Source organism: Pogona vitticeps, chromosome ZW-PAR, assembly GCF_051106095.1.
Source record: "Pogona vitticeps strain Pit_001003342236 chromosome ZW-PAR, PviZW2.1, whole genome shotgun sequence".
NCBI lineage: Eukaryota > Metazoa > Chordata > Lepidosauria > Squamata > Agamidae > Pogona > Pogona vitticeps.
The window spans coordinates 4,620,857-4,641,376 of NC_135800.1; the positions used below are offsets into that span (position 1 = coordinate 4,620,857).

The window sequence follows — 20,520 nt, forward strand, 5'->3', positions numbered from 1 at the left end:
CACTGAACTTCCAAAGATGACATGAACACAGAAGAGCTGATTTCCTTTTGTCACCTTGTGTGACTTCTGAGGGTGGGGACCGTTGGGTGTGGGCAGCAGAATGAGTGGGTTAGTGTCTGAAGAAGAAGAAGAAGGCAGCCCTCAGACTGCTGTTTATCCTCCATCCAGAGTCAGACATCTTTCCCACTGACTTACATGGTGACCTGTATTCAGTCAGTGATCCTTCGCCATCTGCTCCACAGAATTTGGTCCTCCTGGCCATTTGATACAACGCTACAGTACTACCAGTGGATTTTTGCACCATTTCAGACTCAGGATAACTCAAATGAAGCTGCTTCAGTTGCAACTAAATACACAAGAGCAGAATTTTCTTATACTTACAACACTCTTCTGGTGGTGACACTATCAAAGTACCAATAATCCTGACCTCTGAGCCATTCCCAACTGTTTCGTTATGTTTACCAAAACCTCTAGTGTGAGTTGAACATCCACCCACACTTCCCACCTATTTTTCTGGTTCACTACATAATTAGTATGTTGCCATGCCATGTGCATAACCATGGTACAGTCCTTGTAAAAGAAAACTTTTGAAAACCACATTCATGTGACAAATAATCTCTTTATTTCTTCTGCTGAGCAGTCTGCATTTGCCCAGAATTGTCCAAACAAGATTAAATCTTGACTTTTATTTCTATATTTAGCTTCCAGGTGGGTCCCTTGTGAATAAACATAACCATAAGTCAGTCCTCTGCTACAGTATATCATATGTTTTTCCTTGGAAACTTTCACTAGTAGACCCTATGAGACACAGGTAGTCTTGTCGCTTCCAGCAATCTGTATGTATTGGTTCTGACTTTTGTTACGCCTTACAATAAACCCAATATTATGTTTGTCAATCATTTCTGAGCAAGAGTGCACAAATGACTAATGCATTCCCCAGCAATGTGCGGCTTCTATTGAGTCATGAACTTAATAAATGTCTTGACTAGTACAGGAAAGCGAAAAATGAAACCTCAGCATGATTGTTAAGCACTAAATGAGATCTGCAAACAATCACTATGCCCTGAATTACTTGGTGGTTTTTATGAGATGATGCCAAGAATCAGATTGTGATGATAAACATAAAGAACAATCTGGTTGCGAAAAGAGAAGCCAAATTCATTTGGAATTTGTTTTAAGGGTGGTAATAGGACACAAGGGAAAGTGTACAACAGCCTCCCCCAATTCACTTTTAAAATGAGGTGGTTTGAAATTGAATTAAAGGGAGAAGATGCGTTACAAAGGGAGCACCTGGGTGAACCCATTATTTGTTTTGCTTCAGTTTCCTCTGGGCCACCGAAGACATAACATGACTGATCTCTTGACCAGGGTGAGCATTTAATGTCAGCAGGGCCTGCAGTCCCCACTCCCTTTTCCTCTTCAGTCTCAACGCTTGGCTCTAAAGTGTGCATAAGAAAATACACTGGTCCAAAAAAAAAGAGGCAGTTCCTGATTATGGCCAGTTTTCTGTATCCAGAGGAGAGGAAAGTACGTTCAGTGTCAGTGAGCACAATGAGAATCCTGGAGACATTCTTGATTTTTTTTAACTTCTCATTTTGCTTTGGAGTGAACTGATTTGTGTGGATTGTGGCTAGTTCTTGTTGTGGTGAAGATTGCCTGTGTTTTTATGAAGCTCCTGATTTTGTCTCTCCCTTTAATTTCAGGGATTTACCTGCTGGATCTAATCTACATTGATTCAGCATATCCTGCTTCAGGCAGCATTATGGAGAACGAACAAAGATCCAATCAGATGAACAATATCCTCCGAATCATTGCTGATTTGCAAGTCTCCTGTAGCTACGGTGGGCAATTTTCCCTTTCACCAGCATCACATTAATATAGTAAATCAGTAGCAGATGTCTCGCGCGCGCGAAGGGTGGCCTTCAGGGATAATGTAGATCAGGAAGGTCTGTGGTACTAAACCACTTACCCTCTGCTTTTTGCATAATTTCTACTTTAATGCCAAATTAAGCAATTACGCTATTATGAGTTTCTTCTACTGGCCCAATTTAGGCTTGTACATACCTAAATACATGTTGTCTGTGGGTAGATTCCTTCCACATGTGCTCATTAAGTAGTGAGATTCCATTTCAGATGTTCACTTTGTGTTGCATTCTGTTTTTCAGAAATGTGATTCCTTTTGTGCCATGTTATCTGCTCCACCAGATCAATCTTTATACTTAAAAGAGTTATAAAAAAGAATTAGAATAACTGGTGGAGGTGGTGCTATATAATAATAAAAAAATAAACTGGAGTTGTAAGCCTATCCTGAGGATGTCCAACCGTCTCAGAGGTCTTCTGCTGACGGTGTTCCTGTTGGCCGCAGTTATTTGCCTTTAAATGTGATCAAAAGAAATTGCATTTAAAAAACAATGACTTGTCCATACCCAGTATGGTCAAAGAGAGAACACCTAGGCTTTGACTGTTGGCATGTGTTATGAAATCGGAATCTTAGTCTTTTTTTCGGTGAGGAATCTTTAATTTCCTTTTGGAATAGATAGTGGGAGGGAGGAAATATGGAAGCTTGTGGCTGGAACAAAGGAAGAACTGCTTTTTCTTCCTTGACAGTTTGGGATTTATATCTCCTGTTGCTGTTTTTTTTTAAAATACAGATCACCTTATAACGTTACCCCATGTGCAAAAATACTTAAAGTCTGTCCGATACATTGAAGAGCTCCAGAAGTTTGTGGAAGATGACAACTACAAGTAAGTGCAGTCTCTCCCTTTGTCCTAGCTGATTTCATGGAAAATGCAGTCTTGCTGTAGATTTGAATAAAAGTTGTGTGGGTTTTTTAAAAAAAGTACTCTTGGCAGAAATAGTTAGTAAATCCAAAAATATATATATAAGCAGTGATGATATTGTCAGGGGTCTGAGTGAAACCCCAGATGGATCTTGCCTGTAAGACCTAACCTCATTTCTTTAAAAAGAGGCTCTTTTATAAAGAATTAAAAACCAGATAAGCCTGCTTGGCTGTTTTATGGCATGGCAGCTTGATGCAATTAAATAGAGAAATACCTTTTCTATGAGGTACACAAACTAGATTCAGAAGACCATTTACCCCCCCCACCCACCCACTATGTTTTGTTTCAAGACTTATGCCTCATTACTGATTTAAGAAACTATTGGGTTTTAAATGGTTCATCGTCTGGTGCCTGATGTGAGCTAGTATTCAACTGAGCAAAAAAAAAAAAGGATTGTCCTCTGATTGTTGCCTTCTAGTTGAACACATATATAGTGGAGTTTTTTTTTTCCAAAAGAAGGGTCATATTCCCTTAGTTCAGAAAGAAGCATGTGCACTTGAGCAGAAGAAGATGAGGAAATCTGTCATCTCAGGAGTACTGCCATGGCCCAAGTAAGGAATTAATGTAGATATGATTATTTAATGTGGAAACCATGGTCATAGACATTACTCCAGTGACTGTAGGGATTCATCAGAGAAATATGGTGGCTGGTATAGGTCTCTGGCTGTGGGGCCAGAGGTTGGGAGCTTGATTCCCCCCACTGCACCTCCCAAGAGAAGAGCCAGCCTGGATATCCTTGGGCAACCTGCACAGTCCTGGGACAGCCCCAGAGAAAGGGAATGGTAAACCACTTCTGAGTATTCTCTACCAAAAAAAAAAAAAACCCTTTTGGCAACTACAGTGTTTCATGTTTTTGTCTAGGGAAGTATAAATGAGATTTAAAAGAAGCACAGCACACATCACCAGATGACTGCAAATGAGTGGCTAATTCAAGAGAATTCACACCTGGTGCTGAGAAAATGAGATATTTCTAGTTCTTAGGTGTTCTGCAAGTTGCATCCTTAAAATATCCAGACTTAGTCCTTACTTAGTCCTTATTTAAATGTCACATTAAGCTAGGAATCATGGCATAATAAATCAAAATGTAAAGTGGAAGCCCATTTGCTTCCGGTTTGCATGAATGGATAAATAAATAAATAAATAAATAGGAAGGGATCATTGTTACATTTGAACCCAAGATATTGGGCTCAGTACATTTCAACATCCTGAGGCTCCAAGACTTTGGCCATCTCATGAGAAGAGAAGACTCCCTGGAAAAGACCCTGATGTTGGGAAAGTGTGAAGGCAAGAGGAGAAGGAGATGACAGAGGACGAGATAGTTGGACAGGGTCATCGGAGCGACCAACATGAATTTGACCCAACTCCGGGAGGCAGTGGAAGATAGGAGGGCCTGGCATGCTGTGGTCCGTGGGGTCACGAAGAGTCGGACACGACTAAACAACAACAACAACAACAACAACAACAACAACAACAACAACAACAACAACAACAACAACAACAACAACAACAACACTTCAGCAATCCAAGATAGGAAGCCAGCTTTAAGCCTAGTTCAAAGGTGGCCTGTGAATTATAGCTTTCACAGACACATATAACTGTAATCTTGAATTTGAAAGTAAAGCAAAACATTCTTCCTGGTTTGTCCACTTACACAAAAGGAAGAGACAATGAGCGACTGGGCTACAGGCATAAGTGTGCCAGCCGTTCCCAGTGTGTGTTTTCAAGACAGGGCTCCTTCTTTTACATGATGTCCAAAGGCAAGTGCAATGAGTCTTCGCTAGTGGTCTGAGCCTGACCTCCCAGCTGTTCTGAGCGACAGGCATGTGACCAGGCTGGACCCTCCATCAGGCCCCTTAGTCTTGCCTCCCCTCCTATCCCTCAAGACCGTGGTCATCTTTGTTTCGCTGAAGCACTACATGTAACGTTTTGGAAAAAATAAATGGATATACTTGCTTTTAGAAAGTACAGAGGGGAGAGAGAGAGGGAGAGGTGTGCTCATGTTATCACTGTTCTCAACCCAATGGCGTTCATTCCACAGCCAGCATTCTCCTGTCAAGCTGTGAACTAGTAAAAACGTGCAGAGCAAGAGTTGCCGGAGTTTGATCTGGATAACCCAAATGTGTATTAGCCAACTCTGCAACAGAGCTAATAAGCTACTGTGCAATTCTTCAGTCTTACTTCCATTCTTCTTCTAGAATTTGAACCGACATGGCCTCAAATTCGCCAGAGCAAATTTCTGCTGAGGGAAACATCCTCCGCCATCTGCCCCTGTTTCATAGTTTTGGTCAGCAGCTAGAATAAGCAAAATCACGGCTGGTCTTTTTGCTGCTGAAAATCCTCTTTGTTTATCTTAATTGATGTGTTTATTTTTTTGGATCAAATTGAAAGCAGGCCTAGGAACAATGATGTTTTCATACCAGAATCCTGCTTAATGTATCATACTGTCTTCCCTATGAAAAAAAAAAGAAACCAACTCTTGTCTGCAATTTTTTTTTTCAATGCAGCTTATCACTTAAAAAAAATGAGCTTGGGGTTTTTATCACCCTACTCGTGGCAGGATGTGCGTGTATAAATGTGTATATAAGGTCTTACTGCCTTTTTTCCCCCATCTGCTCTATAGATTACCTAAACAAAAGAGTATGTGGTTTTGTGCTGTAAAAAGATAGACTGCAAATGCTTAAATGTTGGAATGAGTTTGGATTTGACATTCACATCCATGTCCAAATGACACATTGTGTTAAGAAATGAGAAGACTTTGGAATCTTTGCTGGGCTGAGGAACTTCCCACAAGACATTATAAAAACAGCAATTAGTTGATACAAGATGACTCTTTCAGAGCAGAAGAATATACTCCATCACTGTCCCATACATGCATGCATGGGTATATGTGCACAGCACCCTCCCATCTCTCTTTTCCTCTACATATCCCAGACGATCTTAAGATGTATATAGTTCACCCACCTTTATAAACTTTCCCTAGGGAGGTACAGTTTCCCTCCAGTGTGGATCTAACACCTAGTTCATTGTGGGCTTTGTATGGTTTGTTTTTCCTGGTTTTAAAATATTTGTAGTTAAAAATATTAAGTACTGTAACTTTCTTAGTCTTCAATTTAATGGTCCTATTATTCCCGTTAGTAAGGTTCAACTGACAAGATATTTTTGATGAAATCTGTGTTTTGCTGCTACTGCTCTTATTGAGAACTTTTTTGTTTTCAAAGGTGTTTCTTGGAAACATGGGAAACCTTCTCTGTAACAACACTTAGAAATGAATAGCTTTCAGTACGTCTCTCTTGTCTGTGTGTGTGTGTGTGTGAGAAGAGTGATCGTTCCTAGGCTGAATGCCAGAGACTTAACCACATTGCCTAATTTAATTCTTGGACAGGGTTTCACATTCATGCAATGATGTTAAGATTATATATACAGTAGTTTTTCATTAGCTTGAATATTCTGTGCGGAACGGAACAAAACAAAGGGTTTCTCTAAATATTTAAAGCCATGACGTAATCCTTGGACGTGCTACAGATGAGTAATTTCATCTTTTTTCCCCCCCTTCTGAAAACAGTTTGTAATCTCCACAGAGGCATTGCTAGCAACAGTGAGCTGTATTTACATACATTTTGACAGAGGTCATCCAGTGTTCTTCCTTTCGATCTGAATGTCCGTTTCTTGACTAAATGCTCTCATTTGTCCAGCAACTATATTAAACCTCAAGCACCCAGTAAGAAGGTAACAGGAATCCAAAAGGAGGAACAAAAGGGGAAGGGAAACAGAGCAGAGTTTTAACAGCAACATGAGACTGAACTTTTGAGGTATTTCATTGGAAGAAAAATTCAGCCCCCTACACAGTGATGTGTGCCGGCTGAGCAAGGTGATCAGGGAATGGCATCCAGACTGTGTCCTGCATTGGGTTTCTTTCCTGTCTCTGTCCTGAGTCCGATGGTATGGTGTGTTTTTTCGGCATTCGACAAAAACTCTTCCCCCTGAATAACTCAGTCTGCAGACTGTTTGGTTTTCTCCTCATTGCTGGTGCTGTGCCAGAAAGATGCATTAGCCCTGTAGAGGTAGCAAGCAGACACAGGCCTTATAGGGGGAAAAAAGCCTCCCGTCGCTCTTCTAATTGAAACATAAGCATTAGGTAGATTCAAGAGGAGCTCCTTCTTATCCTTGGCAGAATGTTAAGACTCCACTCTGTAGAACAGAAATCCATGGCAGGAAATTACACTGGAAACCTCCTCCAGCTTTTGTCTCTTTGAACTCAAAAGTTATATTTATTGATTAGTAAAAATAGTATTGATTAATGAAGTGTATACCCACTTGCATACAGATATGTGTGTGCGCACACACACACACAGTCCAACCTTTGAAAATGGTTTCAGCTACAGACAAAAAAGGTTCTGAAGCGTGAGACAGGAGCCATGAGGCTTGCAGTCCCATCCTTCTGGATGGTTGGCAACCATTCATATTATCCAGAGGCCCATTTTGCTGCCAGCAGGCCTTATGCAATATGGGATGAGGGCAAGACTTGGCAGGCTGCACATTTGTGCAGACGGGGCCTCGTCTTCACCAAGTCATGCATAATTTTGCAGGGCAGCTTTAAGTACATTTCGGAAATGCTGCTGGAGCCTGTGGTTTGCCCTTGTTTTCAGGGTGTGCTTTCTTACTGGTTTTCTCTCCTAATACACAGCACCCTACTCAGATTCTAAATGTAGCTCATCCGCCCTGCCCGGAAAGCTTCTGTTTCTGTGTTTCCACCTTAACTGTCCCCTGAACAGCTGCAAAACGAATTATCCGCTACTGCCTATGTAAGCAATACAAGTCCTGAAATCGTGCTGACCTTGGAACATTCATTTCTTTCCATTTCTTCAGTTTTTCAAGTTCCAGACTGGATTCCTCTTTTCCCCAGGTTTCAAATACAGACAAACCTCCGTCCCTGTAATTGACAACTTCGGATTGGCAAAGCCCAGGGAGCTGTCTCCTTCCTGACTGCTTTCCCAGCAGTGTGGATCTGCTACAGCTTTCCCACAAAGTTGCTTTGAGTTTGTCTTAGTTACAGAAACAAGCATGCTATAGAGGTCAGGGGATGCAGCATCCCCCCCCCCCGTCTTTAGTCCTCCATCGGAAAGAGAGCACGCTACAGTCATGGAGGTACCAACAGGGGAACAGCCGAAGTGACATACCTGGCCCTTGGGGAGACTAAGCAGCCGCCAGCCTCCTCTCCCAGGCTTGCTGTGTGGCTATGAAGAATGTGCAACCCCCATCTCTCTTTAGCTATAATGCATTCAGGACCTGCACTTCTCAAATCCTTGAAAATCTGTCCTGCAGAGGAGGGGCAGGATCTGTTCTCGATCATCCCAGTGTGCACTTCTCAAATCCTTGAAAATCTGTCCTGCAGAGGAGGGGCAGGATCTGTTCTCGATCATCCCAGTGTGCAAAATGCACAACAATGGGCTCAAGCTACAGGAATCCAGGTTTTGGATGAATGTCAGGAAAAAAACTTCCTGTTAGAGCAGTATGACAGTGGGACCAGTGACCTTGAGAGGTGGCGAGAACTCTGACGCTGGAGGCCTTCAAGAGAAAATTGGATCGCCCTCTGTCAGATGTGGCGTGACTGGGATTCCTGCACTGTGCAGGGGGTTGCACTCAATGGACTTAAGAGTCCCCTTCCAACTACATTACGATATTTTTCCATGTGTAAGATGGTACTTTTGTCTAATAACTTTATACTAAAAATTGAGGGTCATCTTATACACGGAGGAGAGAACAAGAAGAAGTGGAGGGGAAAGGGGATCAAAGCAATCGTGCAGCCACGGGAATGCTTTGATCCCTTTCCCTCTCGTTTTGCTATGCCCCGCAGGACTTAGCAAGTGGAGGGGAAAGCAGGGATCAAAGCGATCCAGCAGCATTTTGATCCCTTTCCCCCTCCACTTGCTAATCCCCGCTTAGATTTCTTAATTTTGGGTTAGAAAAGTGGGGCGGCATCTTATACATGGGGGGGGCATCTCATACACGGAATAATAGGGTATTCTATGAGTGCATGTACCACCCCCAGCATTTCCTACCATTGCCGCATCCCTCTTTCAGTCTTTTGGACTGACACCATGTCTTTATCTTCCTCTTAAAAATCATTGCTAAATTTAGAGTTAGGAACTGTGATAGAATGAGGAAACCCAGATTATTTTTAAAGGAATGGAAAGTATCAAGGAAGTAGGTATGAGTTGGGAAGAAAAGCCCTGAGGACCCTGTCTAGCTGTCCACCCTTTCTACTTATTGTTGTTTCATAAAGAGCAAGCTGTGCCCACAGTGGAATTGTCTCCCCCCCCCCAGGAGCTAATTTATGCTTAGTTATATTTAGACTTCCATTAGTCACACTAGTCCCAGAAAGCTCTTTCGGCACTTCCAGTCAGAAGCCATGTGAAATCATTGCCCTTTGGGTGATTTAATTGGTTGCAGATGCAGAATGGCTAGGAATTAGCCACTGTATATGACAAGGAGAGTAATTAGAAGCCTCCAGTCTCCCGGCTTCACATCAGATTATTTCTCCCACTGCTCGTTGTGCTTTCTGAGATGGTAGCGAATGGCTTCATTACTTCATTGAAGGGCGTGATCTTTTTCTTCTCATTGCTTCCTTACAGAAGCAGGATAGCTACACCAGCATATGTAGCCCTGATATTCCTTCTCAAGTCTCAAGGCCTCTGTTTTCCCCTTATTAAACCTCCACTCTAAAGGACTCATCTGCACACAGCAAGGGAAATTCATAAATCCTTCCTTATGTAGCCTTGCCCTTCTTTCTTTTTCCCCCAAACCAGTTGCTTTTGGGTTGTGTGTGGGTCTTTTTTTAGCACATCAAGGGACTTGAAAAGGAAATAAATCCCTGAAAATAAAGACAGCTAACAGTGAGAACCACAGACATGAATTGGCATCAAATAGGTCTCAAGTTGACCATGTCCCTTCTTTACATGCTGTAAAACTGGAATTTATAAACAATTAAGAAAGTTTCTGTGAAAGTCTGCATGCGTGGTGGTGCTGCGGTCCGGGTGGACAGAATCCGTGCAGATGTTGTCAGAATCAATTGGTTTTTAATTGCCAGTGGTTTTTAATTGCCAGTGATGCACAGTACATTTTCTTTTCTATTCAGTAACTGAAAAATTAAGCAAGAGCTTTTTTTTTTTTCTATTCAATAACCGAAAAGAGCAAAGCGAGAGACTTTAGGAGAAACTTGGGAACTCCATCTTGATTATACATTCAAATATTCACAACAGCACACACGTCCCGTCTCTTTAATCTGCTTCGCTGGAATTATCAAGGATATGCCCCAGCCAAAGATTAGCACGTTTTAATGTGTTGAACTTTAAGCACACAAATGAGAGGCAGACAGATCGTGTGCCAGAGGGTAGCGTGCCATGCTTCCTCACCAGGGCAGCCGTCTGGGAACTGAATGCTACTTCCTCGGCTCTGAAAGTTCAAGTGAGAGGAATGCCAACCCAAACATCAGATGGTTTCTCTATAGGTTTCCCTAGGTTTATAGATATATGTATTAAGCATATCTGCTTGCAGAAGTCCTTTCTGGACTTTACTCCGAAACATTCAGATTCCTAAGCGTTTGTACAGAAATGGAACTTGCAAGAGGAATTGCTAAGATTCAGAGGCTGCTGTTGGAGGTCCATCCGATTTCGGCTCGACTCTTTGCCAGACCATGCAGCTAAATTATAATGTAGCAGTCATTCAACGGTGATGCCTGAGGCGAAAGATATGCCCACCTATGAAGGTCATGCCACAAACCCAAATGTCCTTTCCCTGGCAGGCGTCTCGGGAGACCATGGGGGAGCTACAGCTGTGCACCCACCTCTTCAAATGTTAAACCATGCAAAAGGATTTTCTCCCACCTGCCATAACAAATAAGTTCCTCCTCTCCATATCTACCAACGTCTCCCAGGCAGCAGACCTGAGCAGTGAGCGTCGGAGAGCTTCAGGATCAACCTGGCGTCCCTCCTCACCCACTTTGTGGTCCGACTTTGAACAAAGGCATTGTCTCTGCCAAATGTTTCACTGATGAGCAAAGAGAATGACTGGTAACAGTCATTCAGGTCCTTTGGTTACAAATAGTCAGGGTTACAGAACAAAACAAAATGGAAGATTCCCGAGAAGATAAGGCGGAGCGGGAGAGCTGATTGGCACAGAAACGGGCAGAGGAAAGAACTTGCTGATGGCAGCCGTTCCTGACTCGGGGGGGGGGGGGGGTTCATTCCTCAGCTGCTTTTCCCTCATGCCTTTGCAATCAGATGAGCCAGCGAGGACAGACAGTGTGAGATGCTAAGATCAAACCAGCAGGCCTGTGTTCAGACGTGGATTCTCAACTGTACTGTGGAGGAAACAGCAAATATGCAGGCAGGTAGCCTCTGTTCAGCTTGGGGAAGCAGGGAGACAGCTGGTGATAGTATAGGATCTTGAAGGGACCATACATGTTTCCTGGTGGTTAGAGAGCTGCGTAACATGGCATGTAGCTTCATATTGGCTACACTGACCGGCAGCAATGCATGCCTCCAGGAATGCAGGAGAGGGGTCTTTGTAGTCCAGTCAGGAACACGTGGTTTCCAACAGCCCGTTTCCTTCCTCACGCCAACCGTTGCTTTGATCTTCTGGGATTTCAGGGAGGAACCAAAGGAAGGACCCTTTTTCATGAGAGCTCTTGGAGCACATATGTATGCTTTCCCTTATCCCCCCACACAGATCTTTGCAGAAATATATGCTCGTTAGGGAAGCTGTGTCACCTCTGAGCAGACTTCACTTGCCTTCCATCCCTTCACCACAAAGCCAAGACTGGTTGGTGGTTTAATGCAACCGTCCTATCCCAGGGTGCTGTACGAAAGAGGAAGAAAACATACCAGGATGGAAACGGAATTAAAGCGCTAGCTGTGGATTCCCTTTTGGAAAAACTGAACACTCATTAATTCCAAGTGGGTTTTTTCCCCTTTAATAAAATGCATGGAGATACCCATAGAGAAGCAGTCCTTTTGACCCCCAAATGGTGCAGCTCCAAGCTATGAGTTCCCTCAGGCCAGTACATGAGCTATTACATGAAGTGGATCTGGAGCAAAGGAAAAAATGCATCATGTATAATAAGCTCCATAAATCTTAGATAACACCCTGAAACAGTACAATGGTCCAAGATCAGCCAGGAGCCTGTTCCAACAGAAGGCCTGAAAATAAACCCATAAAACCATTCCATAAAGCAAACAGCTATCCCTTCTGGATAAATAAACATCTGGAATAGTATGGAAAACGCCAGCCTCTGGAGCCAAAGGAGGTTAAAAGAGGACCTGCATGGCAATGAATTGACAATCACTGGAACGCTTGCGCAGGCGGTGAAGGAAGGTCCTTTTACAGGGACAGGATGCTGAGAACACTGTTGGATTTATCTATAGACATTTGGCAGACTGTCCCAAGGATGATCATTTAATTACAGCAAGTTTTAAAATGTGCATTGGGAACAAGGGTCCTCTCCAAAACCAATTGTAACCACATCAGAGGCGGCATGCCGTGGGCTTGTGTCTTTTGTAACCTCCACAACATTGCTTGCTTTTCACAAGAAGCATGTTACCTTATTTCTGGATGCTGAAATCTGACTACGGGGAATTTACAGCTACATCTCTCCATGAAAAGGAGTGCTTCGTTTACACTAGCCATTTAAGAGCAAAAGTCTATAAGCGTGAGAGGGTTCAATGTAAAACAGTGTGGCAGTTGCACCTTTCATCAGAATGTCTTACTCCTTTCTTTACGGAAATGAACCCATCTCAGATGGGGATTTATGAAGAGATTCAGGGTACAGTCGTCCAGGAAGGACTTCTGTACTAAAACACACTGGATCGCATCTACTGTACTCTCACGCATCTTTTGAGACTTGGGTGCTAGAACTTGCTTGCAAACAGCGCTCTTCCTTTTTTGCATTGACTTTTCATCCAGTGGTAGGTTGCCTTGGCTCCTTAAGTTAATGGTTAAGGATCTAATGCTTTTGTACACTGTCATTAGAAGAAGTCCTATTAGACACGTTGGGCTCCCTTGTAACTAAATAAATATACACATGCTTGTGCCAGAACAGCATGCGTTGATCCCCCGCAAACTCTTGTGCAAGAGAGGCATTGTGGGGTTCTATTTCCAACTGGAATATTTTAATCTGCCTTATAGTGTGTATATAGGGAATTTAGTGTGTCATTATTGTGTCATATTTCTATTTTGTGCATTGCCTTGAGACAATTTTGTTTTTAGCTTGGAAGTATTAAAATATCTCAAACAAATTAATAATAATATCTAGCCACATCTTATTTCTCTATGAATTCTGTATGAAGAACACGGCGACTGAGACATATTAGAATACTTTCGAGGGCCTGGGGAGAATTCCTGGTTACGGCTAGGTTTCAAGACATTAAAGTTATTTACTGCTGATCGTGAGGAAAAAATGCATTTTCGCAGATTCCACCTCAGTAGAGATGCACGTATAGGTTGTGCTTTTGGGGCCAGGCCATCTGAACTGCCAGGTTACAATGCACGCTTTGTTCTTGTGGGTTCCCCTTCTCATCTTTCGCTGCCTGCACAGGACCCCACCTCTCGCATCCCCCTGGTTAAAATAACTTTCTTCTGAGAGTGCAGATTTACAGCCCACTTCTGGAAAGCTATAAACCCGGCATCTTAATCCAGTGGCGCAGAGGAGAACTTGCGTCAAGAATGCCCCATCCAGAGACTCTCTGGCTGCACACCTCAGGCCCTCTTGTTGGTTTGGCAAAACCACACACAGCCCTCATTCTGTTCAGGGCAAGACCCGTTTCCGCTCCTGTGCATCCATTACCAAGAGGCAACAAGCCTCTCCTTGGAGGCACACTGGTGTTCTGTAGGCATTTCAGCCAACGGCCCCAATTGACCTCCGCGTCTTGGGTAGCGGAGGCACAGAAAGACAAAAGAAGGGGCTCTTTCCCCATAAACAGCAGGAACAAAAAAAAGCCAATCCACCGCTGCCCTTTTCTGTGGTCAGGAAGCCTTGGGGAGAGTCTGTTCCCATCAGTCAGGCTCAGTCAGAAGGCCACCTGAGACAGGAGTGGGGGAAAAAAGTGGGCCCTGATCCCACCCCCACCCCCGTCGTTGCCTGCTGTCAAATCCTGCCACTCCAGCTCTCCCCTCCATTCTCCTTTTGCCTCTGGTTTGCAATTTTGGGCCTCTCGCCCTTCAGATGCACCAGCTGATGGTCCCTTACCCTGTAGCCAAGGCTTCATGGCAAACAGAAAGGGCTGCTGTGTTCCCCCCCCCCCATTTGTGCCTTAATGTGTAACAACGGCCATGGAAAGGTATGCATCCTCTGGCAGGGGGAAACCTCTGTTGGGCTTCGCACATCAACGGTATAATCCTTCCAGGATAGCCTTTGTATCCAAAGAGTCTAAGAAAACGTCCCAGCTGAGCTTAGGTTTCCTGCTTTCAGCTGATACAGTGCGAAATAACAAGCTTATCCTTTGTGCTTTCAGTTGAGCTGTTTTAATTCCTGACATGTCACAATTTCTGTTTTCCAGATTATCCTTAAGAATCGAACCAGGAAACAGTTCTCCGCGACTGGTATCTTCAAAGGAAGATCTTGCAGGTACAAAACAAAGTTTATTGCCGATGCTAAAGCTTTACAACATGGCATTACTTAATCCTGAAATTCCACAGACTTTCTGCTCAACATTTTCCAACCTGGAGACCACCCCAGTGGTTCTTTTTTGCAAAGTCACGACCCACACCTAGGCCTGTTTGTTTTGTTTCTGACAGCTCATCTCGGAGACTGAGACACTATTTTAGATTTGTAGCTAAGGGTCAGATTCCACAGGGTCCACTGGGACTTACTGAAACTGCTGGGCCAGTTCAATAGCGTTCATTGCTATTGTGCTGGGCCCATGGCCTTTCACCAGCCCTTGCTACAATTTGAGGATGAAACGGACAAAGAGGAAACCCAAATCCTATACTGAGAATCCCCTCCTTCTCTCCATCTCTCTTGTTCTCTATTCACCATGTTCAGAACTGGAGTTTATATATCTGGACATGGTGAATACAGGGCAAGAGAGATGGAGATATATATTTACCACAGTGAGCTAGCCGCACAGCATGTAGCCCACCTCAGTCCCCTGAAAATTCAACCTGGAGATGCTAGAAGTCAACATTTTGTTTTGTTCTGGAGAAGCTGGGGAAACATGTATAACAATCCTCCATGGATAAATAGGCAAGAATTCTGGACCGTATGTTAGCAGTTTGTACAGACAATTTCATCTGTTTGGTTTTGGTGGAGGAAAAGAATAACATCTCTTCATTTATAACAACTGTAGCAGCACCAGCAGTTGAGTTATAGGTATGTTCAAAAACAATAACATGTTTATAATGTAGTCTGATTTCATACCAGATAGTCAGTCCATGAACAGGTTGCTTTAAAAACCATACTGCAGAATTCATTCTTCTGTGAGATGGGTGGCAAATTTTTATGTCAAGATGATAAAAACATTGGATCAGGTTTAGAGCTATTTATAACATTTGTGTATGTGTTGCTGGCATAAGAGAAATCAGATATAGCCTTTCTGTTTTCTTGCTCCAGGAAAAGTGTTTACCTGCCTCATCTTAAAAAAAAGAAGTTAACTTGGGGAGAAAATATTAAACAAACAGCAGTTTTTATTTCAAATTGAATCCCTTGTTTGCAGAAACTTGGGAGATGACAAGGAATACATGCATGACAGGATGCTTAAGAGAAGCCTATTTATCTAACAAAGATAAAAATTAGTGAATCAACATTTCAGGGACTTGACGAAAGAATATTTTGCTTTAAAGGCGTTTGCACAAAGCGAAGTAGGCTCGAAGCACACTCGTTCCAAAGATGCAAACACACACCCAGCAGCTCAACAGGGCAGTGTGCAGAGTTCTTGTCTGTTGTTCTGTGTTCATCTCCAGCAACGCAATGTTGTGTTAACCTACCCTTACGCCTTTTCTTATTTTTAGCAACTCCATAAAAAAAAATTGACCTGCTGCACATGCATCTCTAAATGATTGGCAACTTTGTTTATATATTTATTTATTTTATATTGTTTATTTTAATGTGAAAGATATGTTTCTAGCTTTAACCTTGGTGCTGTTGCAGGCCATAGCACCAAAATACACAAAACCTGAACGTAATGTTGCTTGGGAAAAAAGTGAAGCAAACTTCTGAGCCCTTTATACAAGTTTCAGCTTCATCTTGGCGCCTGAGCCTTGTAAAGATCCTCTTGTGCAATCTGATAAGTTTAAACTGGGCTTTCAATCCAGTCTTTGTCTCTTTCTCTCTCTGTGTGTGTCTGTGTCTCTCCCTCTTGCTCTCTCGCACCCATATAAGCACACTTATGCACACCACAAGCACCCTTCCTCAAATCTCCATGTGTTTGTCAGCCTGTGGGCTTGGCCAGAGCCATCTGGCACGAAGGCCAGGCCATCTGGCCAGGCCCACCTCCTCCCTAACCCCAGCCACCACCGTGGAAATTGCCAGAGACCACCAGTCCTCCTGGGTGGCGGGGTGTTGCTTCAAAGCCTCTTTCACTGTCTGTCCTACTGTAGCCTGGACTCTACAAGGTGTTCAAAAACCCCCACAAAACCGCTGGTGTATAAAGGAGCACAACCATGGGAGAGAAGCTGAATGCTCTCTGTGAATTAGTCGGCTCAGTGCACTTAGATTTTGATGTAGCCTTCCATGTTTTTTTTATCACCACCCCCAAGAATTCAGAAAGAAAAGATGTCTCCCTTGATAATGCTTCTGTCACTCCTGTAGATAGTTAAATTCTGCTTACCTTCGAGGGTCTGTCTAGACAGACCTTGCATGAAAAATTAACCATGTTCTCATTGATTTACTCTGAAGTGTAAATGTAGCCATTCCAGTGTGGAAGTATTCACACCACTGTAGCTTAATTAAGCAAACTTTAGTAGTACTGATTGATATGTGCTTAGCAAATGTCCATTCATGCTAGGGGGCACTTTTTGAACCCAGTGCCCGAGGGCATGCAAGCAGTTTCTACTTCTGAACTATTCTGTTATAGCAGTCAAGCTGATGGCATCCCATTCCGTTAGAGCTTCCATAACTTGGTGGGTTTACACAATATAGTCTGTTATCTGAGTTGTGCAGAAGCACAAATGTCCCTCTTGTGTTCCGTACTTAAAAATACAACAGGCAGAAAGAGGTTTGTGTTTTTTTAAAAAAAAAAACCCTCCTATTTTACTGTACTTTGAATATGTGGGCATGGGCTACGTAGTGGAAGATACCTTTCGGTTGTGGAATTGTGCATTATTATAGAGGAAATGGACATGCAGGGGAAAAAGTATCTTAGAATAGGTGGCTGTAGATGACATATCTGGAGAACTGTAGTCTGGTTTTAATTGGTGGCGATGTTTCCTGAGAATATTCCTCGTTGCTCATGACTGGGCGTCTTGCATTCCCAAGAAGCACTACCATCAAAGTGAGTGTGAGAATCATCAGGATTTAACCAAGCTGTCTCGGCACACATATTTTGTCTGCAGTATGGAGATGAACCAACCAGCCTTATTAGGTTGTGGTTGGAGATGGGCACTTTGTATTTGTATCTGAAGGATGTGAGTACGAACCACAGCACCACGCATGCTGTGGACACCCCCCCCCCAATTCCCTCCCCCAGAACTGGCCGGCCCGTTGGGGGTTGTCAGGAAAGGGCCAGCCGGGCTCCATTCCTGCTGACTTCATTGTGAGTACTTGCTCCGTCTTTTTGAGCAGTGTAGGCCGGAGGGTCCCGATGACACTGCGCTCGCTCCTGTGACACGCGTGACAAAAAAGAATGCAGTGTGCACAAAGTCTCTAATTCCCTAATTCAGAAATTTGGTTTGGAATATGAGAGGTAGTATAAATATGGCTTCTGCACCAGACTAAACAAATCAGGACATGCAAGCGGATATTGTAGCCATTATCCTGAAGGCAGCCTCTGCTCCAAATTCTCCCTGATGTGCCAGTTATGTGTTTGGCCAGGCTGACAGGAACAAGCCATTAAAAGGGCCAATGTGAGATATGGATGAGGATTTCTCTCGACACTTGAGAGATTTTTGTATCATTTTTGTCTAGTCGCTTAATGGAAACCATCTGAGCACATGTCTTTGCAAGGAGAGGTAACTGAGTTGAGAAAATGTCTCCATAATTACAATTTAAATTGTGATGCGTTGGAAACTAACATGCACTGTGGATACACACATGGATGGAAGTAAGAAAAAATTACAAACACTCCATCAAAGACCTTGAGTACAAAGGCTTATGGTAGATTTGTGGCACTGGTGCATAAATGTTTGTAAATGGCCCACTCTGTCCTCTTGCGAAAAGGCAGAGTGGGCCATTTCAAATGTTGCCACTGGTATTGTTCACTTATGTAATTGAACACTTGTAAATTAGGTAAGATCTGCTTTGATTTGGATTCCTGATGGCCTTAGAGGTCCCTTCCAGCTCCATGATTCTATGATTCCATGTAACAAACTCACTGTTCAGGTTCTAAACGAGTGCAAATTGAATAGAAACTCATTTCCTGCTGAGGGGTAGCCTTCATCATATGTAACAAAAACAAGAGAAAAGGGAAAGTCCTCTACTACCTTTCAGGCTAACAGATTTCAGTGCCAACTGCCATGGATCATGAAAGGAAATGGACTCTTAATTTACCAAAACACACAATTCCACCCAGTGTTGGTTTTCTTTTTATCTGATTTTGTCATATTTTCTGATCGGTTTTGGTCTAGCTGTTTCCTTTGGCTGATGCAAGGGCTCTTTCCAGTCAGCCGCAGAGCGTTTTTTGCAAGACAGAGGCACTCCCCCATCAATTGCAACAGGGTGATTTAAAAAATTATGCTGATCCATACTCCTGTATACAGATGGGTTTGTTTTTCCTAGGCAGAGATGCGGAAGTCCCTCTGATCAGGTGGTAAATCCTATCTTGTAGGCGCTTCTGCTAACGATTCGCCCATTATATGGCTGCTAATCTGTAACAATGAGTAGATATGAGGGCGAAACCCTTTGGTTTTCCTTGTTTGAAGACTGCAAGCATCCTCCTCTGAGGCTGGAAACAATTGCCAGGAGAAGATAATCAGTGGGTTGCAAGAAGGAGTGGCTGTCTCTTCTCTTCTCTTGTGCTTGGGACAAGAATCCTGATCAGCTGCCCCCTCACTCCCAGCGGCTGGTTTCATAAAAAAGATTGAGAGAGAGAGCGATCAGTCTTCAACAAGGAGCTTGAGCCTTGGCTTGTAGATCTAGTTTCATATGGCCAATTCCCACATGCATTGTAGAAAGGGTTTTTAAAAAAAGCTTTAAATGAAACGTGTAAACAACAGGGAGAAATACTTCAGTTCTTTAACATCACCATCTCCAGAATCACTAGCCTTTGGGAAAAAGTAAAGTTCTTTGTGATCTCTGTGAATGCACACTAATGGGTTTAATCTGTGCGTGCGCAGAGGTCTCCGGAATATTCTGGAGCTCAAACTTGCAGATTAAACCCATTGGTGTGAATTCACAAATGACCACTCGAAGAACCAGAGTTACAGCTAAGTAACCTCTCTATTCCTCTGCACATACTGTATAGGTCCAGACCGTCGTGTGTGGCAGAATTAAATCCAACTGAGTGGCTCCCTAAGAAAGGCTTCTACTCAACACATCTTGAGTTTAGTAATTTCAGCTTCACAGTTTTTCGGTAGCACCTGTTCGGGTCTGGCTCGGGGCTCTCCTCTTCTGTTTCCCCTTTTACATAATAGCTCTATTTAGTTAGCGTGGCCTTTGAGAACGCCCCCGTAGCTCCCTTCTCGCATTAGATTTTTCCATCTAAGGCTGGCTGTAGCCGGCAGTTTTGACAGACTTACAACCGACTGTTGGTCCCTGCCCAGCTGGAAGGCTCTCATCTGCTGCCAGCAAGACAATGAATGGCATCGGTTTTCGGCGTGCGCGCATGTGCACGCTTCGTGCCCACTAAGTGACCAGCATTTCTGGTACTATAAAAAAAATACTGTTAAACGTGAATTTAGGAGTGAACCTTTGTGAAGATTAAATGCATTCCTGAAGCAGGCTGGTGCTTTAAGCGGAATTGCTGATGTGGTGCAATACGGAGGCCAGCTAATTGCACTGAAAGGATTCAGCCAACAGTTGACCCAGGAACAAAACCCTTCAAATTGCTTATACATTCTGTACTTGGAGCTGAAGCAGGCATTAGTTGTTAAGGGGTTCCATATTCTCTTTCCAAATTGATGCCGAAATCTTCTGTGCCATGGGTCTTGTATCTGCTGACGGTTAGGGTGGGTAAAGGGAAATATTTGCTCCCCACCCAACCCCCAGATTCCTTATTGCCTCTATGCTTTGGATTATAGATGTGTAACATGGTGTCAACATATTCCCCTTGCAGCAGTGATCTCGCTGTGCGTGTCTCTGTCCAGGGCCAGCCAACCTAGTCTTCCAAATGACAGTACATATGAGTATTGAGGGCCCTTGGTAGCTCTTCCCATCCCTTCAGGGCCACTCCAGTGTGAGGATGATTGGCCAGAGTGGAAAATGGCAACAGTGAGGCACGAAGAGATAGAACTGTGGATACTGGATTGCCTGTGTCGTACCTCAAAAGCTACCCCACTGCTCTTCTCCCGTTGTGGAACCCCATCTTCAGGGTC

General features: G+C 43.4%; 1 protein-coding gene across 5 annotated transcripts in view; it reads left to right on the forward strand.

Annotated features, from left to right (window-relative positions):
* The window catches only part of RALGPS1 (Ral GEF with PH domain and SH3 binding motif 1), a 149,992-nt gene that overhangs the window by 105,923 nt on the left and 23,549 nt on the right, over positions 1-20,520 (forward strand). For all 5 annotated transcript variants that reach the window (XM_072985170.2, XM_072985169.2, XM_072985168.2 and 2 more), the window contains 3 exons: positions 1,704-1,841; positions 2,652-2,745; positions 14,394-14,461. In XM_072985170.2, the coding sequence (XP_072841271.1) occupies positions 1,704-1,841; positions 2,652-2,745; positions 14,394-14,461 (300 nt within the window). The remainder of the gene's footprint in view (positions 1-1,703; positions 1,842-2,651; positions 2,746-14,393; positions 14,462-20,520) is intronic.